The sequence below is a fragment of the Rhipicephalus sanguineus genome, chromosome 3, assembly GCF_013339695.2.
Source record: "Rhipicephalus sanguineus isolate Rsan-2018 chromosome 3, BIME_Rsan_1.4, whole genome shotgun sequence".
Classification (NCBI taxonomy): Eukaryota; Metazoa; Arthropoda; class Arachnida; order Ixodida; family Ixodidae; genus Rhipicephalus; species Rhipicephalus sanguineus.
The window spans coordinates 121,691,862-121,715,923 of record NC_051178.1 but is presented as its reverse complement, the minus strand read 5'-3'; the positions used below and the strand labels follow the sequence as shown (position 1 = coordinate 121,715,923).

At 42.1% G+C, this 24,062-nt stretch overlaps 1 protein-coding gene across 1 annotated transcript; it reads right to left on the bottom strand.

Annotated features, from left to right (window-relative positions):
- Positions 1 to 5,247: 5,247 nt before the first annotated feature.
- On the bottom strand, positions 5,248 to 22,521 carry LOC119387036 (gamma-tubulin complex component 4). Its single transcript, XM_037654336.2, has 14 exons — positions 22,317 to 22,521; positions 21,673 to 21,799; positions 20,968 to 21,137; positions 20,196 to 20,332; positions 19,630 to 19,783; positions 18,905 to 19,031; positions 17,925 to 18,055; positions 16,814 to 16,970; positions 14,291 to 14,386; positions 12,477 to 12,582; positions 11,700 to 11,886; positions 10,438 to 10,572; positions 9,026 to 9,145; positions 5,248 to 5,425 (listed from the first exon to the last, which is right to left on the bottom strand). Exons 1-14 carry the CDS (start codon positions 22,389 to 22,391, stop codon positions 5,294 to 5,296), a joined length of 1,854 nt encoding a protein of 617 aa, XP_037510264.1. The 5' UTR covers positions 22,392 to 22,521; the 3' UTR covers positions 5,248 to 5,293.
- Between the last annotated feature and the right edge of the window lie 1,541 nt (positions 22,522 to 24,062).

Sequence of the window (24,062 nt, the reverse complement as noted above, 5' to 3'; positions counted from 1 at the left end):
AAATGATGCATCAGTCCAAGGGGCCATATTGACCATTGCTTTTGCGCAGTGTACTGTTTCGGCTGCTTCTCTCTGTTGCAGTCTCTGATCACTGCGGACAGCTGTGCCTTACTGCACACTCACATTCGCAGTTTTTCCTAGGGCACAGATAAGTTTGGTTTGCAGGACTTTAAATTGGGGGAGGATCATCACATTCGTGCAGATATGGCTTTTTGATAAGAGTGAAATGTTTGAAGTGAAATTTAAAGTGGCGTTGCTGCTTATTGTACACTGTTATCAAAGATAGTGTTGTTTGTGCTCCTTCAAGGTGTGAATAGGAGTAAAGATTGCATCACTTCTAGCTTTCCTGTACAGTGCTCAGCTGTCCAAATGCAACAATTAACAATGGCCAAATGCAGTCACCGTGCATCTCGTGTGCCCCCACCTTCATTGTATACCTCAGCGCACCAGTTCGGAGCACCCGGCTTCTAACGGCGGTGTTAAGTTTTCAAATTTAATTGCACTGAGCACTGCACATAGGATTTATTTGGGTTTTCTTAGAGGAAAAACAAAAGTGGCTTAGTCTGTTTCTACAAGAGGGCCTCTGTCCAGCTTGCTCTTTTAGTTTGATGGTGAATGTTCGAGGTGAAGAACTGACTCTTCTGTTCGTTTATTGCATGCTAGAGCTTTGGAATTAACTTGCATGCTTCCTTTTTCTCCAGTCAAGTTGCCGAGTCAAGTACCTCTTGCAGTGATGTATAGTGAAATGGTTTGGAATCAAAGCACCAGCATATATTTAATGCAGTTGTCGTGGGAGGGCAGCGATGCTTTAGAAGACTACTGTTCCGTGTCTTGGAGGTGTGGATGTAGGCATCAGTGGTGGCAGAAGCTGCCTCATCTTACGGGCCTTTCACAGCTAACTCAGGATGTTGAACAATAAAACATGACTGCTGCTAGACAGTAGACTGTGCGACCAAGGAGTTGACGTAGCTTTTTCCAATTTTTGGTGTTTGTGCACTCATTCGTGGAAGTGTATTACATTAACAAATGATTACATTGATGCCCATAATACATGAAAAAGAGATGTTGGTGCTTTCTGATCCTGAACTCATTTACCAAACTTGTTGGAGGCTATAGCAAGGTCATACCGTTGTTATAAGATTCATCACTCTCACAAACTTTTAAGGTGTTGATGCATGAGACCTCTTCAGTGATTTGTTTTTCGGTTGAATTTTGTGGTTGAAAAAGCACTGCATGGTTTAACATTGAACATAAATGTGTTGAACAGTCCGATTTTTTTGCATAAAGATGTTTCAAAATTTATCCCTTGCTATCATTGTTAATCTTTCTGTAGGTCTGTTGAGTGGTGCGGCCTGATGTCATTTCTATTAAGTCCGAAATGCATTATGTCGGCTGTTACAAAACCATAATCGAAGCCACAGAGAAACAAAATATTGTGCTGTTTCGCAGTATGTTTTTGAAGCTGTTCCAACACTGATGCTGTTTAAACTGCCCTGAGAAAACACACAGTGCTTGGTTTTTATTAGTTGCTTAAACGTGTACATGTGTCGGGAGTCGCTGGCCATCAATGTGGCCACCATTGCTACTGCACTGTAAACTTCATGCACATGTTCTGATCTATATGTAGGGTTAGGCTGTGCTGAAAGACTGAATCAAGAGAGCATTGCATGTCTTTAGGTTAAAATTCTTAATCTTCTGAAAAGAAAATGCAACATTCTTCACATTTTCCTCTTGCCAAGATTTTGCAGACATTCTAGTACAGGAAGTGTATTACATTGGCAGTCTAGTGTTTAAAATATTGGAGGAGGAAACCTCTTTAGAACACTTTATTTATAAAACCATGCATAAAAGTTGCGGATTTACTTGTTCGAAAGCATCATGATAAGGAAGCATAAGCTATTGAACAGTACAAGAGTGCCCTGAAAACCTGAAGTGGTTTAGGATACTAACTTGGTGCTCCATTAGTCAGACAAGTCACATTAACGAATGTTTTTAACTGTAAAAGGTATAGCAAAAATTTTACTGCAGCTTGAATGAGTAGGAATTTAAATTAACGTAGTAGACATCTGTTAAACCTGGTTGGACAACTAACTGTCTTTACTCCTGTGTAAGCAAGTGCACTGTAGTTTCCTTATTTAGCATTCACATATTCTAAATTACATTGCAAAGTATACTGCTAAAAGTGCGCATTGTGTTTGTGCAGACCCAAATGCTAATCTAAGTAACTAAAATGTGAACTTAATTTAGCAAGCAATCTTCAGTTTCTGATTGCCAATGTTTTCACACAGCTGCTTCGCTTTATTGCATAGCTCAGTGTACTTATCATGAGATTTAATTGTAAACTGTTGTTTCTCTGATGGTTTTAAAGACAAATCTACTTAGTTTGTCTCCTGGTCTGTACATACACACATCATTTGACTGGAGTGCACAGATAACTTTCACCAGTTAAAATATTGGAAAGCCAGAACGCACTGCATTGGTGTGATATTCATAATTTATTTACTATTCTCTACAAACTCTACCCACCAGTGCTGTTCCTTGCTTTAGTAAATGTTAAGCCATTAAAGGTGCAGGCTTTGTTGCATCTCGTACTGTACCTGTTGCAAGCTGAGGCATGTCTGCATAATGATGCGGTTCATGTGGCAAAAGGCTCAAGAGCTCCACAGCCACCTTGTCATATGTTTCTTCACGTCCTACTACAAGCTCAGACCGTAACAAAGATTTTAAAGTGCAATTATGTCTTGTGCTTGCTTGTCTGTCTCGGTTGTTTCTTGGGAAGCATTGGAATCCCTGTAGTCTCTTTAGTTAGAGTAGCACATTACGAAGGCAGCTTTCATTCCACACATCTCGAGGAAAAAAAAAATGTTATAGATTTATAAATTACGCTTTAAATGACAGCAGAGAAAGATTTGCAAATTAAATTTCATGCTAGCTTTTTGTGCAAGCTGTTGGAAGAGGATGCTACACTGGAAGCAGTGGAGCACTAAGTTTGCTTGAACATGGAAGTGAATACATCTACATTATTTTGATTGTACATATGCAGTAGAAACATTTTAGACTTGCTCCTTTCGCGACTGTCGCGTTGCTTTTTTCCTTTGTGTGGTCATCGAGGAAAAATAAAGATTAGGAGCATTACGTGTTTGTTTCTGCTTCAAGAATGGCAAAATCAATGGCAAGTTACAAAACACTGTTCTGCAGAATGCTCATAGTAGCTAAGGTTTCTTTCTTAGCATTGTGTGAACACTGTAAGATGTGTAGTAAAGAATAGTTAAACTGCGGGACATTAAACTTAAAGCACACTTTATTATTGTGGCTTCGATGCTACTAACGGGTGGTTCTCAAATTTACCTTTGTTATTGCACACTTTGTTTCCAGTTTGTCAGATTAATATTTCCATTGCACTGCACTTTTTCAACCACACCTCGAGCATGTGATTGGACCTTGCTTTGCTGGTTGACCTTAGCATAAGGCATATATTTTGCAAACACAGCAGAAGTTGGTTGATACTATACTTGTAAAGCTCTTCTTGTAGATGATTGTAACCTTGGTGAACATCACGTAAAATGAAAGTGCAGATTTGATGACGCTGCTGCACTATTACAAAAGTGCAGGAAAAGACTTGATACAACAGGAAAGTTTGTTGTATTCTCAGCACTGAGTTTCAACCTGTAACGATCTCGCATACTGCGAAGGTGCATAAACTGCTTTCTACTCGCGTCGTATATAGTTGCATATGCTGTATGTATGACCAAGGACACAAAAAATTGATTGCTGCTAAAGGGGAGAAAAAATTAAATTATGGGGTTTTAGTAAAAGCAAGATGTGATTATGAGGCACTGATTAGTTGGGGACTACAAACCACATTAGACTCCATAGCTCGGCAAACTCGCTCATGGGCCGACTCACTCAGACTCAGATCGAGCCGTGAGTGCAGGTGAGTAATATTTTGCCGAGTCTGAGTGAGCCCCAAGTGCAAAATATATTTCTTGAGTGAATCTGAGTGTGCTCCACGTTTTTTTTGCCAACCTGTGGTCCTATCTACTCAACTTCAGCATTACTATCAACCTTATGTTGCCTCACGTTTATACACGTCTACTCACACATACTTCAGCACATTAGCGCCCATACGCCAGCTCAATATTTATTGACCAGAGGCATGAGTTATGAGGGGGAGGGAGGTGCCTTGACCTCTGCATGCAAACTCTTTCACGGAAGTTCATAAAAATATTGTGCAAGTCGTCTCAATAAAAATGTCCTTGCTGGATTGGGTGCTAAGAAGAGCACCGATAATGCGAGATATTGGTGTTAAGAGCATTGACACCATGGTCGAAAAAGTTAATTATACGCTAACCACCCCGTGAGTCTACTCACTTGGGGCTCACTCAAGCTCAGATAGAGCTGCGAGTCTGAGTCTGAGCGAGCCTGGCTGAGGAAAATTTTAATGAGTCCGAGTCCACTCCCCCCTCCACCCGTCCTTGGGAAGCTGTCCTGGGTCAGGAGGGTGGAACAAAGGGGGAACAAAGGGGGCTCCATGCCTGAGCAGCCTCAATTATCAACTTCATTTTATTCTGTGCATGTACACAGCGGTCCACTGTTAAAGGGAACATCGGAGCGTGTGGTGGTAGCTCAGCGCCACCGCCGGCCAGCAGCTGCAACGAGTTTCGAGCAGGCGCAGTGTGCTCTGTGAGCCATGCTCTTTCGTCATCCGCTGACGTCTGTTTCTGTGCTTCGAATCGTCGCGAAGTGAATCGTTCACACGATGAAAGATCACCAGGCACGGGACTCACTGCGCCTGCGCGAAACTCGTTCAGCCGCTGACCGGCGGTGGCGCCGAGCTGCCGCCACATGCTCCTATGTTCCCTTTAACAGTGGACTGCTGTGTACTTCCACTGCTGGAATGAACCACACATAAACAGACTTAAATTTTGGTCACAAAACAATGATGGAATTATTTTTTTTTTTGCTTTTGTCAATGTGCACAGTTAGTACAAAAGGGATAACTGCGCTACATGACACACACGTAACAACCATAGAAACACACACGCACAGTGTGTCTATGGTTGTTACGTGTGTGTCAGGTAGCGCAGTTATCCCTTTTTTATTAAGATGCACCAACTCGCCCAGCAATGAGTTCTTCTAAAATGCAGTTAGCTCAACTCGTACCCCCAATTGATAAAACATTTGACAACTGTTGTCGCATATTTTATATTTGCAATTGAAACAACAAATAATTAAAACATTTAGTGCTATATCCTTTTGGCACATTCTGTCTTGATGGGTCCAGATGTCGCACCTAACTGGTTGCAAGAGCAGTTACACAGCCAGGGTCCAGGCGTACCAGCAGTTGGGAGGGCTGTGTTTCGGATAGCTTGTTGTGCAGCGAGGACAGCACTTTTATGAGCAGCAGCTTATTGCTTCGGAAGTCCTGCACAAAGTGTAACATATGAAACACAACCTAAGTTTCATATTTATCATTTACGGTTTCAAGCACAGCCTAGTATCGTGAAACTGAACTTCACGATAGTAGATAGTAGGCTGTGTGAAGGCAAGCTAATTTTATGTCACAGGTACACATAAATGTGTCTAAACACAGTAATTAAGTACACAATGCCATACTTGCAAACATGTAAAACAAAACTAAAGGCTGTTAAAGTAAACACTCCCGCAGTTGCTACACAAATACACCAAGCAAGGAAGTCCTTGGGAAAATACTCTGGTAACGTAAACGTGTTTCCAAAATCTCCATCATTGTGTGTACTCTTAGAAGAAAGACAACAAAGTTTTAGCGTCACACAGTATTAAGCCCTAAAGAATTGTATGAAAGTTTGCAAAATTTCTAGTGACAAGCCTGCAATCCAGTAACTGTGCAAGACTATTGGATACCGGTATACTACAAATAATGGATGCCAACATTCTGTAAAGAGCAATTAGTCAAGAGCTTATTGCGGACAAAATAACCCAAATATTGACAAGTTTCCAAGCAAATTCAAACCACTCTATCAGTTACGGGACTGTTAATACCATTTGGAAACGGCCAAAATGGTTAAAGGAAACACCGGAATTGCTCTTTAAGAGTACGATGTAGTCCATTTTTGCTGTTAAACAACTAACTGGACCTGAGCAGATGCCATCAAAATTTATGTTATGTTGAGCTGGTGCATGAACTTCAATGTGGCAGTGCCACATGTCTTTTGTTTTCGTCTTTTTTGGCCTGCCAAGCCACTTCTTATGGCAAGAGTGGTTATTGTGGTTATTGTAGAAGGGTCATTTTCTGATATAAATAAACGTGTTTCTTTTCTCCCTCTTTAGTGCACTCTCAAAATGCTCTACCATGTGCAGATTGCAGAACTGCAAAGTAAACATGTACTGCCACGTTATAGGCTTGTAAGCATGATGCACTGATTTCTCGAAGTTTTTATGATTTTAGTGGCTTCTTGCAAAAAGTTCGAGTGCTTAAGTAAAAATTTCGGTAGATTCAGTCACTAAATTTGACTCATTCATTCAAATTCAATGTACTATCACGCTCAGTATGAGCTACATCACACGAGTGCGTGGCTGAGCGGTCTGCAAGGTTGTATTGACGCCGATAATGGCATATTTTCGAGTTATCGGGAGAGAGTGTGACTAATCCTGCGAGTGCGCATTGCCTACACTTGCTTTCGCCCTCGCCTTCTCTTTGCCCTGCAGTGATATCAGCTTCGAAAATGATAAGTTCGAGGATGAGAGCAAGCAAGTGGGAGCAATGCGTGCTCACACGAGCAGCCAAACTCTCTCCCGATAACTCGAAAATATGCCATGATCGGCGCCACTGTCCAACCTTGCACAGCGCTTGGCCATGCGCTCGCGTGATATAGCTCATACTGAGCGTGATAGTGGATCGTGATAGTGGAGCGTGGACATAACTGCAAATTAGGTTTAACGGATGTGTAGGGAAAGAAAGCATCAATGCATTTTGTGTGTGCACTCAACGATGGATATTTGTTGGCTATAAAGTAAAGCTTTATCTGTGCTTTACACACAAAGCTTAAAAAATTAGCATAAAAAAAAATTCCACGTATTCACTTCGTTTTCTTACTCTATCACCATGAGTGGGTTAGGCAAGACTAATGTCTTAAGAGTATAAGACTGCTTTGACGGAAATTAGTGCATTTTAAAGGGCCCCTAAACCACCCAGAGGTCGAAATTTAGTTGTGGTGTTGCAGTTGTGCACAAGTCTACAGCGAACACGTAGCCGTGAGAATTTTTCGAAACGGTGCCGTAATAGCGGAGTTGCACGCGTTTGATGATACGAAAGACACCCTAGCTCGTTTCTCTCTTTCCTTCACTATGCTCCGTTCGTCCGCTCATCTCTCCTCCTGGCTGAGTGTTCCTCCTCACCGTGTGAGGAGGCAGAGCAGCAAGCGCGCATACCTGTGAGCGGACAAACAGGTGTTGTAGATGACGAGCAGACGACATGTTGACGTCACGGCAAACGTTGAGGGGATGAGGAATGCCGAAAGGCACAGAGAGGAGAAGGGATTGTTTCCTGGAATATGCGGGCGCCTGCAGCTTGTAGCACTGCCGCGTTTGGCACTGCTGATCGTGAACGCATCCTGAACTCGATGCACGCATTTACTTGAAATTAGGGGTGTGCGAATATTCGAAATTTCGAATATTTTTCGAATACTGTTTGCTATTCGATTCGATTCGCACTGGAATTTTACTATTCGAACTATTCGAACTTCCCAAAAACAAATACAGTCAACGTCCGATTGAAAGTGACCCCTTCAGATTTTCAATATGCTTCACCTCATTACACTCTCGTATTGCGGCAAAGCTGCCTTTTAAGCTCCATTACGGTCGAACTTTGCTAACAGAAAGTCAACGTCCGATTGAAAGTGACCCCTTCAGAGTTTCAATATGCTTTACCTCATCACACCCCGGTATTGCGGCAAAGCTGCCTTTCAAGCTCCGTTACGGTCGAACTTTGCCAAGACACAGTCAACGTCAGATTGGAAGTGGTCCCTAGATTTTCAATATGCTTCACCTCATCACACCACGGTATTGCGGCAAAGCTGCCTTTGAAGCTCCGTTGCGGTCGACTTAAGCCAAGACGCAGTCAACGTCCGATTGGAAATGGTCCCTAGATTTTCAACATGCTTCACCTCATCACACCCTGGTATTGCGGCAAAGCTGCCTTTCAAGCTCCGCTACGGTCGCAAATGTTTAACTCAAGAAAACGCTGGTTCCAACATGGAGATGAAAGATGTGGCGGAGGTGGGGGCACATTTAATGCTGTTTTGGACCTGAAATTTGGGCAGGAAGTCCAAAAAATCGGAAGCCGAAGCTTTTTAGCATCCAAAATTTAAGATGTTCTTCTATATTGACGTCTCCGAGGCAGATTTGGAACTCCGGACTTGAAGGGAGCACACCCTTGTCCACCACATCAGTTGGGCTTCCACAGAAGTTGAAAGAGGAGAGGCTGAGGAAATGGCATCTTTGCCTGTCACGTGTAAAGTGTTGTCGGCAACACTTTAATTGCACCAAATCATGTACATAAATACAATTCAGCCTCTACATTGCCTCATTCTTGATAAGACAACTATGAAACACCACCCCGTCAGTCCTTCATCAACCTAGCGAAAAGAAACACTTTCATGTTGTTATATTATAAGAATATGCTTAGGAATCCTCCCTTACTTTTTTTCTGCTATTTCGCTTCGAAGTATTCGAAAAATATTCTAGAAATATTCGAGAAATATTAGAAAAATATTCGATTCGATTCGCGCTCACACTTCAATATTCGAATTCGCTTCGCACCCAAAATTTTGCTATTCGCACAGCTCTACTTGAAATGTTAAAAAAATATTGGAGGTGGTTTAGGGGCCCTTTAAGGAAGTGCCGATAAGTTGGAGGTGCATAAAGAACTGCATAACAAAGAAGCTAGTGACATCCTGAAAGTGCATAAACACACTGAAAATTTCTGCAATCGCAACAAGAGGCAACGCTATGCAATGGTCTACCAACGCAGGTAGCACCAACTTACGTGTTCGATTTTCTCAAATTCCGAGAACTGCCTCTGCGAAAGTTGTTCCTCGGCACTGACAGGAAAGATGCCATGTAATGACTTGCTCAGCACAAAGAGTGACCTAAAACAGTTATGCACCTGAAAGCAACACACCAGATTGTGCAATGAAGGTTCACTGCAAGAGATGCAGTTTTGAAATTTGAATAGTGGGCAACTTCACTAGAGAGAGGTGGTTCAACAGATCACTACTACTAGTACTGTATTCGGAAGCACACCTCTGCCCGACATTCCTCCTGCAAACTAGTGGAGGGCAGCAACGTCTTCTGACTGATGTAGTCAGTTTGCTTAAATGACAGTTCCTAAGAATTTTCAAACTATAGCTTTGTGAATTGAGGCTTTCGCCATGGAAGAGGGGGCACTAGTTCTACACTGAAGAGGTGTTCCTCAAGCAGCTCCTCATCAGATCACAATGTAGCATTATTGAAGCTGCTACCCTTCACTCATTGATGTTGAAAAAATAGTAGTAGCTTAAAGTGTGTTTAGTGATTTTATCGTCAAAAAATACCTGCACAGTTGAAATACATCACCTCCTTCCTTTGCTAAGGAATAGAAAGAAATGCCACTCAAGGTCTGTAGATCTTGGCACACTAGTACTGAGGCTGCATGGAAAAAGCACACGAACAACACAAAATATGGTGCTTCAGAGTATTTGGACGGTTACTACTCACAAATGCACACACTTAGTGCTGTGTAGCGAAAAAAAAAAAAAGAATGTTCTGGAGAGAGCTATACAATTCTTCTGTGCATGTGCATTATGGTGCAATAGGTACACAAAAAGTTTCCAAATCAACCAATATAGGCACTTTTTGTTCAGCTGCACTTGAAATGAATAGGTTCCTGAACATGTGTGAGCACCTGAGCACTAGTGAACTGTAAAATTTGTTGAAATTTCGTAGGCATGTCAGTGAAGAAGAAATGGGGTGGGGGCAGGGAAGGGAAATAGCATAACCTTTTTTTTATTTAATCTTGAACACATGATTTTTGTGGGACACCTATGCACTTAAACAACAATTTAGGTGCGCACACTAGCAGCAGCCAACTTGGAACAGCAGCTACCAACAAACAATGCATTATTTTTATACAGTACCTTTCTTAGCAAATCTTTTTGTTGTCAGCTTCACCTGCTTCGGAAACTTGTCTGTATAATCTTGCTCAAAGCAAATTCCCATATGGCTTTCTTTCACTATTGTAATAACTCTCATGGTAGGGTCAGAGACTAGCAATTGAAGCTTTCTAGTGACATACTACATAATTTTTAGCAAAACTTGCCACAACATTTGTAGATTTGCAGAGCAAGCCTAATTTAAAATTCTGGAGAGCTGACGGGCATGAACCCACTTTTAAATCAAAATATACAGAAGGTAACTTACGGGTTGCAACATTATCATGCTGTCTTTGAGAAGGGAAGCAAGGTAGGCATTGTGCACATGCTGGATGGCTTCAAAATCCCGAGTCTGCGTCACTTGTGTAAGAAGATGACCCAACTGAATTTCTATCACATCGACCTGCAATGAGGAGCAATCTTTTTAACATTGGTGTGTCACGTATATTCCTTGGTATGTATACATACATTCTAAAAGAGCAGCTCTGGCAATGTACAGTCACAGGCGAATGAAATACAAACAAGTTATAGTTAACTAAAATACATTATTTCGTTGTTCTTTCTGCCAGTGTGCGTAATTTCAGCATGATTTCAGCTTGCCCGTAGTGCTCGTAGGGTAAGCTTTGTGCACACCCGTCTCCACAAACCCCAGAATTTTTTTGTGGTTATGACAAGAGACTGCAAGTGCTCTGATGCTGACGGCATGGATAACTTGGGCGTGAAATGACGTTGCTTTTTTTTTTTTACTGTACATGCTACGGGGGCCTAACCCATCGAAGGGTTCCCATTTGGCTTCAGGGGGCGGCGCAGCTGTGAGAAAACATGATTGTTTGATCTGTTCATAGGATCTCACCTGTGAAGAACTAGGCTTAAAGTGTCAGATATTGCTCGTTTTGTATCCTTGCATAGTGAGTCTCCGTATTCAGATGCATTCGGATCTCAAATCGTTATTGATGCTACATGTTAACATCACTGCTGTAAGATCTTACCGACAACTGTTACTGACAACTTTTCAAGCCGGCTGTATGTTACAGGGCACGAGCTACTACAACTTACTGTGAAGGAAAGGAGATCACTTTTAAGGGCTCGTTTTTCTTTTGTTAGACACAATATTAATGATAACTAACAGACAATAATGCCAAGGAAAGTATAGGGGATGTTATTTGTAGTAATCAGAATATATCATAGAGCAGGAATATATTATATATCATAGAGTTCTTGAAAAGATAAATGCGGTCCCTGCCGGTGGCAAGTTATTTTTTCATCCACTTTACTTTCTTCACATTTATATTTTGATTACTGTCTGTTAGTTCTCATTACTATTGTATCTAACAACTTACTGTGGTTGTTCAAAGGGCAATTACATTTTGATAATCTTTTCACTGATTGACTAAAATTGTGACTGATTCTGCTAATCGGTCACAATATCAACACCTGAGTTCACAGGTTTGCGCTAGCAAAACATTCTGAACGGGCACACGAAGAACGACAGGAAGTCATTTGCACAAGAATCGCAGGCAAGTGGCCTACCTGGAGGTAGTACTGGATGCTGTCCAGAAGGTGTGCCATCTCTGCACGCAACTGCATCATGCGCCGCATCAGGTCTGATTTGTGTAGGTGCCCTACACGTGCCACCTTACACTGGAGCACCCAGCACTCCTGGAGGAAGGTCTGAGCGCGCTGCAAGCCAAACAGCAGCCGAAACAGCCGGTTGTACCTGTAAGGCAGCCGCTGTGCTGAAGCCATCACATGTGTAACCTTGTGTCCTTTTCACACTGTTCCGAGATGCAGGCTTCCCATCAACTGAGCCAACATTCATGGGACACAGTCATTTGACTAAGAAGTCTTCAATTATACAGAGCAGTGTGGGTGAACGGATAGTATCAGAAGTATGTCTATTCACTCAGAAGTTCAGATTTGTGAAAACATGCTGAATCTACTATGGAAGCTAGACGAAATTTCTCACTCAGCTCTCTTCCTTTTATTTTTAATTCACATGTGCAATGAACAAAGTACCATCCTCCACGGGGTACCATAGACAAGCATTACAGTACCTGTTGTACTTGTCAAAATACCCTGATGCAACTTTCTAATACTACACTTTATTTGTTCCCCCCTCCCCAACTGAATTTAGTACGTAGCCTATTGAAATCACAGTCGCAGTTAGGAACAGTTTAAGTGTTGGTTCACACAAAAACCGGTAAGCTGAAAAGCTCTAGCTCTAGGCTTGAAACCTGTGGAACTAATGTGGCACAGTGGATTGTTCGCTGTATTGAATATAACACCTGAGCTCCCCAGAAGGCTTACTTTGACATGATAGGCGGAGTGAAGAACACATGTAGAGGTGGCTTGACCTTGTAGTTCAAGCCTATTGTCTCCCAGCAAGCAAAGACCGGCTGACTGCTGTCCTGTGCTGTAGAAAAGACAAACCTATTATGTATTAGGATGAATTATTATCTATTATTATGTATCAAACTACAAAAGCAAAAGCGCTCATTCTTGCAGCAGAAACAACTACTACTACAGCATGTGCATCCTCTGCTTAATAAACATTCTGGCTATGCAAAATACAGCCAATAAGAACCAGTTCTATGAAACAACAGCACAATTTACAAGACAACGATGAAGAATGTCACTTATACACAAAACAGTTAGGACTGCAGTTTAGTGCCTGTTGCAGTTCAGTGGCTGTGCTATGTACAAGTCCTTTAGGGCATGCTAAATTCTGCAACAAACAAGACAAGCTGTGCAAAAATCAAAACCTGTTTTATACTCCGAGTGTGTGTAGCCGATTTTTGTGGTAAGGAAGTGATGTAGCATTTACTTGCAACACATGAAGGGCAGTAAATGCATGTTGTGCAAACATTGCTGCAAGGGGCTTCAGATGGCACATGAAATGATGCTTTTCTGTCACACATGCATGCTGCACCAGTTGTGTTTGTGTCATGAGCTCTCACAGGTCTAAGGTAGTTGTGTGCAGTTGTGTACTAGTGTAATCAAATACGGTAGTGTATGGTGCCTGGTAGTTTACTTCATAGCCAAGCTCTCCTGCTTGCTCCAAAGAACACATGCCCCCATCTTCTAAACACAGCAGCCACTGCAGTCTACAGCATACTTTTTTACCCTCATATTTTAGCACGTCTTTGTCTCAAGCACCCACCTGCAGTGTAGCATAGAGTTGCATGTGCAGTGTTTAGCTCTGGCATTGATAAAGAGTGTCAGGCAGACAGGGAGAGGCTCTGGAAAGCTCAAATGGAGATGACAACTTTAGCTCTTGTTTCTAGGCCACACTGCCGATAGCGGTGCTATTGGCGATTGCCAATGCTGCCAGACCTTCTGCAAATAAGTAACCATATTTCCCCTTGAAACAGAAAAGAGGACCCATTTTCAAGAAAGCATATTTGTATGTCCTACTAGTATTTTTAAGAAACTGTTCCCATATGAGAAAAGAAAAACAGGCATATAGTATTATGAAAATGACATAAGGAGGCATATAGGGTTGAACGTGGTAAATCACCACTTCACCCATACATTTGTGCTAAGACACAAGAGTGGTGAAGCCCCACTGCAGGGAAAAAATAGGCATTTGTCTCTAATGTGGTTTCTATATTTAGCCCAATGGTAAAAAAAACTTAATGATGGAAAGAATTGTTAATTTGACCCCCCAAATTGTATTGAAAAGTGAAACTGAAGGCTCACTGGGGTTTATGTAGGCACTGCTACTGAAAATAGTCATGTAGTCAAGTCATCATATGGTCATCAAAATTAGTCATATACAGGCGTCACAGAAACAGTACTAAACATGTTACCAACACTTAGTTTATGCCCATGTATATAGCAGGCATCTAATACTGAAGGCATTTTAAAGTTCGCTCTCTAGTGATAATGTCACAGCTCCAGCCACTTGCAATTACAGCAACATAGGAAAGACATATGAATGCATGAATACATTTTCGAAACTGAATTATTGATTTGTCCAACCATACTGTGATCTCTTTTTGAGGTCTCATCATTTATATGCATGCTTTAGACACAGCTCAGCTAAGCGACTGTGTGCTCTTCTGAGCATTGAGTGCGATTTCCCTGCCTCGACGGCCGGTTATTTTCCAATCGTGACTCACACACAGTAGGACCAATTGTGATGCGGAACTGCTCGGCAAGGTTCTCATCTTCTGACTGGAGAAGACTGCAGGCTTGCTGAAATATCACGTTTACGTCTGAAAGAAAAAGAGAGAGAATCATTACCACTTTAGAATTAAAACCTCGGCTACAATACCTAATCACAGCACTCCGGGTTTATGTTATTTTTTTAGGAGCGAAGCTCCTCAGGCACACACCCCGCCATCGAAGCTCCCTGCAACATAGATGCAGTGCCGGCGCAAAAAGACAATGAAACGGCGCATGCGGCGCAAGAAGAAGAAGAAGAAGAAAAAAATGCATGCGTTGCGCAATAAACACTCTCAAAACGTACATAGTCGTTTGCGTCCCATTTCTAAGGAGCTTCGCTCGTCGGTTGTATTCACAGAACAACTGCTGATTTTTTTTTTGTCTGCTTCATTCCTGGTAGAGTGGGCAGCACTTAACCTGTCGTTTTGGTGTGTTTGATTTGATGGTGTTGCAGCTGCAGGGGGACCCAGAAGTTATAATTAATGCCTTTTGTTCTTCACGGTGATGCTGTTTACCTCTAGCCCATGTGTGCCCAGTAGGGGGATCTTGGCCGGCTTGCGTCCCTATGTAGACAAAATGGGCAAAAAAATATAGACAAAAAGCAGACGGTCTAGCTGGCAGAGTGTGCCCACAGAGTAAAAAAAAAAATTATATGTACACACACACACACACACTAAAAAAACTGAGATGGCGCAGCTGGCAGAGCACGCTCAGGAAGACAAGAAAACAAAAAAAAAACAATGATGCCGAGCTGGCACAGCATGCTCACGCTGCAGAAAAAAGCTAAAAAAAGTGGAAAAGGCATCAACAGCAGCAACGCCAACACAGACAGTGAAAGTGGGACCGTGAAAAAGCGGATAACATGTTGAAACACCACGAGTCTGAGGAAGAAAGTCACCATCTGCAGTCGCTCATGCCGGATGAAATGACTGGTCAGGCGTCTACAGAAGAAATGCGAATACAGCTCCACTAATAATCCATCCCCATATGAATGTTGTGGTGCCACAATTTTTTTTAAGGTGCTTGCATCAACATACACTTCTTTGTCTTCATGGTTAGCCCCTTTTTTTCAACTGGCCACATGGTACACAGATTATATTCAATTAGTACCGTAAATAGTGCAGAGGAGAATTGCAGCGAAATTTGACACTCCATATTTGCACAAATGCTATGTTACAATGCATTTTTCACCTAAGACTTTTTTAAAAATCTCAGAAAGCATCCTGTATTTCATGTGAAATCTGCTGCAAATAAAAAGGCGAGATTTTTACCCTCTCGCCTTCTTTTCGTGTGTCAAAAAGAGGCGAGCACAGCAAGCGGTTGAATAAGTGTTGCAGGAAAGCCAGCCTCTCTAAATGTACGTGGTGACTCAGCATCTACTGAATCTAGTTGACCTGCTTTGCACTAAACCTGTGCTGTTACCAATGAAAGTTATTTAAAATAGATTAACAGTATTTTAATGAAGCCAGTGAGAAGCTCAAACACTAGGAACAGAGTGATTCAGCCATATCAACAATGCCTGCGTTATTCCTATATTTAAATTTACTGATTATTTTTTACTGCACCATGTACATCCTCTGTAAGGTCATAGTTGAGAAAAGCAGGCAAGTGGCACACCATGTGACCCACACCTGAATATAACTTTAAGTCCCAGTTACGAAACCCCAGAAAAAAATTTTAAAAATCCCCCACATGTACGATTGCAGAAAGCAGCCACATGTGTAGTTGTTCAGATCTCTCTTTAAAAAGAAACACTACAAAGGTTAGCACTAAACAAAGCCTCAGAAAAAACAGTGTCACTGTTTTCACAGTCACACTGTTACAGCGCCTGTCAAGGTGATTCTGTGCTTATGGCATGGCATGCTGCAACTGAGCATGAGGTCATAGGTTCAGTTCCCTAATGCAATGTTTACTTCAAAAGGACTCACTATTTTCCCACATGTGTTTACATCTATGAAAGCATCCCAAAATATGAAGCTTGGTGCCAAGCAAGCTACAATGGCATTCAAGCATCCAACTTCAAGGAATAAGCAATGGTAAGATAGAAATTTGGGCGAGTTGGTGAATGTGTGCTTCTAAAGAACTGTCACTATTTTCCCACATCAATTCACATGTATGAAAACAAAGTAAGCCAAAATACACATACCATAATGGAAAACTTCATAGCATAATGGAAATGCATGAATTGAGAAGAAACAAGGAGCAAGGAATGAAGCAGAACCATGCTATCCCTTCGGAAAAACAGAGCTAAGATGGGACACAGAAAGAAGCGACAAGACGAAGCGGTCTTGTCGCTTCTTTCTCTGTTCTGTCTTAGCGCCACTTTTTCGAAGTTCAGTATGTACCAACAAGCCCTCTATATCAGTTCATGTTACGCTATACCATTTGACACTGCAGGTGGTATTGGTGCTGCCAGCAACAAGGGTTGGTCAAATGGGAGTCACTCCCTGATTGGGAATGTGCAACATGTCACTCACTCTGTTCAGTAGTGGGTTCACGCACTTTGCACAGGATGTGTTCCGCCACCTGAGAGAAGTGCAAGAAGAGCTCGCCTCGGCCCAATAGAAAGGCGTCCCTCAGAAGCCGCAGCTGGGATGGCAGGCAGCCCTCCTCCACAAACAGCCGCCACAAGTGCTGTCAACAGCAGGTGATGGAAACAATGATCGTCCAATAACCAAGATGGCTGTTATCCAGTCATAGATTTCTCTCAACCCCTCAACACTTCATGTCTAATGCCAGATTCAACTACAACTGCATTTTCACATCCTCCAAGTTTTCTAGGGCTGTGAGAGTTGTCATGGGAATGATAGTTACTTTTTTTTTTTTGTGGCAGCCATATTGTTACGTGGTTGTGACGGTGAAGAAAGGAAAATGCAGCTGGTAAAGTTGAAATGCTTTACTGGGTGGACATGTGCCCAGTAATAGAAGCAACACTAAAAGTGCAGCGAAAGCGGCAAGCACAGACGTCGGTCGTCACTAATTTGATCAGCGGTAAGACGCGTCAGCATTTATACCTGTGGAATTGAAGGTTCCAGCCTTATTGTTGGTGGTTGCATTACTTCTAGAATAAGCGGTACTGTTCGTGTTGTGTGCTCAAGCTTATCAGATCAATTTACAATAATCAGAAATGTTCCTAGATGCTCTGGCGCAGCATGCGCAAGGCAGTGGTTACATGCGTATTGGGTTGCTTACATAAAAACAGTAAAGGACGCTCCCGTGGCAATATGCAGATGCGCAGTTTTTCTGAATAATATAAAGGCTACTCTGCAACATCAACACATATTTCGTTGGAGATTGCCAGCAACATACCCAATGTAACTTTTGACAATGAGTTTATATGCCGTGACAAGTCATCATTGATATTATAGTTGATGGTGTTTGCTTAGTTGCAAGGTGTCAAGTTTAGCATCCAATAAAATAATCTCTATGCAAAGATTCATGGGCTCCGATGAAACTCGAAAATAGAAAAAAAAAAGTGTCAGTAGTTCCAGTGCAGGAGAACACGATGCCAAATCATTCAACAGCAGCGACAGGTGAATGCATCCCACATAAGATTGAATCTCGTGTAAATGAGTGGATAGCAGTTACCGCAGCTGCAGCTGAGCGAACATCTTCGACAAAGGCTTCCAGCTGGAACAAGTCAATCTCTTCGGATTCGCTGATTTTCTGCAGGCGGTCCAAGAACTCTGCCTCTTGCTCCGCTTCATAGATTGGCCGCTCTGCGCAAATAAAGGAAGCTTATTTAGCATGAAATCGAAACTGTTCTTAACAGAGTAGCATTCAACAAAAAATACCAGGAGTGTGACAACTTTGAATGTAACTAAAAGTACTATTCCGTTGAGAATTCAATAGCTGAAATTATTGGATATGTGTTTCCATTTGAAGATAACAACAACAGTTATTGACGCCCTGGGAGAGACAGATTGATGCAAGCGACGACTATTCCAAACGAATCTGCAGCAAAAGAGCTTGTAGTTGTTTAGCGGAAGCATCATTGCCTGGAGGAACTGATGGGGCAAGTAACATGTGGTCAATAATTATGCCTCGTTTTTATGCAGCTCGCCCACAAACTCGTATTGATATGGGCGAGCCAATTTAGCAATGGGCCACTCTCACCACGTTTGCATCTCTTTAAAATGTGTGTTGCCATACAATGACACTGAACACACTACTCAGTAACCTTCTGCAGGATGAAACAAGCTTAAAACAGCGCTTATAATGGTCATAAGCACTGTTCTAGCCATGTTTCATCAAGCCAGTAACCAACCAGCCCATCTTCATATTCTAATTGACATTCTGCTCTTTTGTTTCATTGCAGTCATTGCCGTGTTTCACAGGATAACTGACATCAGTTCCTCAACAACAAGCTCATCCTCTGTTTCTCATACCAGGACAAATTTTTCCTCAAATGTGAAGCTTTCTTACTGAGAAGCCTGCATTCCTCTTAGCTTCATGCCACAAACAGCTGGATGACTACTGTTCTCTTTCATGCATGAGATTTTTGTGCAACTTTTGCAATCAAGCCGCTTGGCATTCATGCATTGAGACAATCATCATGTGATACTCACCCATAGACTGCCCAAAAACTCGCACGGCCGAGCCAGCAAAAAGCACTTTGCTGGCGAAAGACTGTGACAGTTGGTCAGGCAGCAGAGTGGATTTCAAGCAAAAATCTTGCATTGACACTAAAGGGGCCTGCAATGCCAAAAACGAGATATTCACACAGACATATGCTCTCTTCAACCCAGTGTTCTTACAACAGCAGTATGTCCTAATGGTGAAGTTTTTATTATAAATATGAGCCTAGCCGAATGACTAGACACAATGTTCATATTTATTGATTGCTCCGCACTGTACTGATACATAGCAGACATTAGCCATTGCTTTCTCTTGAACAAAAAGCAAAATGCATATGTCTTCTTTGCAACACTTTGCAAGCTTACGCAACTTTACCAAGGAGATGTATTGAAGCTTCATATTGCCATTACACAGAATTTGTAAGGTCTTAATTGAAAATCAGCACCTCTATCATTGAAAAACAATTAATTTGTTAATGCCATAAGTGAACCTTATCACCCTTCTATAGAGCAATGTTCAAGGCGTTCAAAAAAAAAAGCAACTCGAAAGTTTGAAGAGTCTGTCCGCTGTATGCACTACAGCACAATCGTAAGAAATCAATGTGAGAAATCATAGGAAATCAACTAATCAGACTCAAGATGTAGCATACACTGGAACAGACAGGCAGCAGCATACCTGCCAACCTAGGAACATAGAAGTGTTTGTTGCAACGAACCTCTAAACAGCTGCTGCTGGTGTTGCGCTCCGTCTGGGACGGGCCACTGCCCAACTCCTCCACAAAAAATTCTTCGTGTGGGTCGTGCAGAATGCCGTACAACACCCAAGAAGAAATCTGTTGGCACAGCACTCCATAGCCAGCCCTCAAGAGCCTGCCCAAATTATGGAAAAGTTAAAAGAAAGATCATTTACATGTACACTTTAGCACTGTACCTGACATATTATGTAATGATATTTATTTCGGAATACTGCCAATCCTCATTGAGGATTATTACAGGAGTTAGAATAAAATACAAACATTACAAAAGCATAAGTAACGAACTGCTTATGCACAAAAGTACAAAAGAAAAAAAAACTCACCCAAGAAAAATTGCACAAACATGTACAATTGTCACTTTCGTGGGAATATTTGGAATATACACACATACAATATGGAAACATTAGAATGCCATCGCATTAACTAGCATGTTCGGAAAATTTTGCACTCTGGTTCAAAACGAGCAAGGAAATGCGATAAATGTTCTACTCTCGTAAAAGCGTGGTTTACAATATGGTCTGACTCACAGCGACATGCTTTTCTTGGCAACAGGGAGCGCTGTGGTAGAGCTTCTATGTAGGGACTGCAGGATACTGCAACCATGCACTTGACTGGATTCAATCTCGGCAACGAGGTCACGCAGCTTCAGAAAAAGCAGGTGGTACTGTGCGCAGAAAAAGTACAAGCAAAATGGCTGAATGCTTGAAAAATCAAATAACAGTGTAAAGGCTGTGACAAACAGACAAACACCGTTCTGTTCACTCTTCATCGCGTCAAAAAACACTGTGCCGAGCCACTACGCTAAAAAAAGGAAAACTGATAACCACCCGTTTGTAGCATGAAGCCACAAGGAAATCCATACGGATTTCTCAGAAAGAAAGCTGCTTAGTTGCTGAAAAATTCATCCTGGTCTGAGGATTGAACCCGGGACCAATGCCTTTCTGGGGCGGTCGCTCTACCAATTGAGCTAACCAGGAAGCAAGCAATCAGCAGCACAAGGACGACTTAATCAACAACTCGAAGCGCATGGACACAGAATACAGCAAATCAGTTCTGCGGAATCCTGCAAGGTGGCGGAAGGGTTAAAAAAGAAAAATTGACAACTGCCCGTTGTAGCATGAAGGTGCAAGGTTAAATAAAAAAAAGCATAAGAGGACTCTGCCACAAACAAGCTCCAACAGAGGATCAACATCCAGTACAATGAATTGACATTCTGGCCTAGGTATTGTTTGCAGTAGCCGAGCCTGAGCACAGTGTTTGGATGTCCCACACTAGCTTGCATACGAAACGACCACTCACCTTTTCGAGGGCCTCTTGAAACCGCATCAGGGAGATCTCGTGTCCCTCAAGAACTTCTTTTTCAAGAACAAGCAGTTCTTCCGAGTACTGGCACAGGACTTTTTGCAGTCCCGAGCAGACTGCATGCAGATAGAAGCCACGTCTAACTGGCTTCCCATCTTCCTGATTGCCTGTAAATGAGAACGGGTGCACCAGTTGACACGCGGACAAAAATATTTCCCCTGAAAGCAACTGTAATCGTAATAACTGATGTTACCGCGATCTGCTACCACGGCTACATCTAAGTTATCGAGATGTTTCACTGGAAAGCTCCAACTGCTTTGGCTATAAGAGCTTTCCTAACTTTCACCCAAATGATCGTAAGTGCATTTTAATTTCACTCATATCATAACGCGACCATAAGAGCCAACATTTTACTCTGAAACTTCCTGCTCAGCAGAACTGTACACTAGCCACTGAGTTACGTTGCTACACGAATAACACTTTCTTCTGCTATACCAAGTGCATTGTAGCAACAGGCAACAGTTGTGCTGTGCATTTCACATTGCCTACCAGGTGACATCAGGTGCGAACATTTCATAGACTGTGGCAATACTTTACTCCAGCAACCAACAAATGACCATGTATAGGTATGGTTACTGGCAGAGCCTTTTGAACCCCGCAAACCACATGCTTGTTGACATTAGTTTATAAAAACACGATTACCGTTTGCGATGAGGCCGTGGTAAGTTGACACGAAGGTTCGTAGGTACTTGACATGGTATCCTAAAGCACAGAGCTTATCCAGAATCAGCGTTTCGGATGGGTGCATAAACGGAAGTCCTTTGGTGACCTGAAATAAATTGCACAATAATTAGCGATATATTTAGCAAATTTCACAGCAGTTATTGCATGCGTACCTGAGTAATTTTATACGCTCTACAGATGGCTATAGAAGTAAATTTCGTTTTATAGCGAGTCATAAAATGACATAAGAGAAATCAATTGACAATCATCCTCGAGTTCTTACAGCTGTTACTTGTAATACGCTTATACCACGCGACGTACGTCAGGCATGAAGTACGTCAGGCATAAAAACTGAAACCTATGAGTGCAGCTAGTTAAGTGTGATCTTTCTGGAAAAAGCCATAACTTCGCTGGAAAATCATTTCTATATCGGCGCAGAGACAGTTCCACAAGACGCGGCACGGCTCGAAGAGAAGACTCTCATATTTTAGCAGTGTATATGCCATTTCGTTAAAACAGTTTACGTCAGTTTCATATACCGCGAAGAATTATTGTGAGGCCCGAAATAACTTTTAGAATGCTGTCATCGCAGACTAGTCAGCAAACTGCTTCCATAACATTACCGAAAAAGTGCCTCCTTTTTCCACAAATATGCTTCCCGGGTATCCATTCAAAGCAAAAATCAGTTCGTGAAGCATCTTCTTGGTTTCTTCAGAAACAGATGTCACAGAAATGGCATAATCGACGCTAACTCGAATTACAGCAACCTTCGCTGGAGCGAAAGCTCGTATATGATTGCCGCCATAACGAACTAATGTTGCTATGGTTACACCCACGTGGTTACACAATTTCGGCTGACATTTGTAGTTTCGAAATCGTAGAAGAATGCACATAGTCACTTCAGGCAAGAAAACAAACTACTAGTTTTTGCTCGTTACAGGGTTACTTTTCGCACATACAAAGATTTCGCGGTGGTGGTGCTTGTCTTGTGGCGCTGGCATATTGCTAGCGAGGCTAATGCTGGCAATGCTGCAAGTTTCGGTTCTCCCGACCACTGGCGACATCGTTCTATTGCACGGACGTAGCGATACTTCAGAAAGCAGGTTTTTCGTTCTAGCGCGAGAAACCTGCTCACGATGAAGCAATCCTCGTATTGTACAGGCTTTGTTCAGCCACATGGCTAAACTTATGCATCTCTAAATCGCAAGTGTAGGCACCATGCCTGCTCGAGATATCGCAAGCATGTGATCTTTCAAGAAGGAACGAATTGGTTAAACTTGCAAAAGTTACGTGAATTTATGTGGTCGTTATTCCAGTTATCCAGCTGCGTTCCAATCAGAACAGGCAACGTATGCGCAGTGCGTGCACGCACTGCGACTTGTTTCGGGTTGTGAGACGTTTGCGTGATTGTCTGCCACTCGTTGCTGATGCTTTGTGGCGTGTAACTTTAGAGTGACAGATTCTCACTTTCATGCAAGAAAGTTCGCAAATTCGTAGTGACCCTGACCATCAAGCCATACCCATCACGGGAAGGCATGCGGCGCGTGATGCAGTTTGAAGCGTTGACACCTCTTTAGCGCGACAGGTGCGCCCCTTGTCTCTGCACGCACCTGACATGCCTAAGTTATCAAGCTGCGCTCGGCGCTCTAGGTCAGAATCAAACTTCTGTGTTGCGCGGTGAAGCCGAATATATATCTATCTATATATATATTCCTGATGTATGTGGAAAACAGCAGCAGCAGAAGGCTTTATTTTCGACGTTTCGGCCGGGGCCCGGACCCGGACTTCGTCAGGAATATATATATATATATATATATATATATATATATATATATATATATATATATATATATATATATATATATATATATATATATATATAGCGTGTGTGTGTGGTATACCGCAGTCCCCTGAGTGCTCCGTGGAGGTGCCGGCAAAGTATTTTTAAAAAATGATGAAATGGCGCATTGACATTTCTGTTTACATTAGTAAATTGAGCAATTCTCTCTTAATTTTGCTCAATGCAGAACAGTGAATGCGTCACCGCATTAAGCATTCCTATTGCGAGGGAGACATCATGAATTGCACATAAAAGACTTTCCGGGAAAAAAAAACAATAATGAGGGGTATTGCCTGCCAAACAAAGGTTATGATCAGTGGGAGATACATATGTGTAATTAAATTACTTCACAATATATATCCGCTGTTTCTCTACTGAGCACAAATTCAATATCCCTACCAAAGTGCTCTCTGAATTATTTTTTTTTTCAATTTATTTTGTCGATATTCAATCTTTTCTTGCTTCTATTAATAAGGTCTATGGTTCAATTACTAATGAATATGCTTATAGAATAGAGGTACTGTGTGAG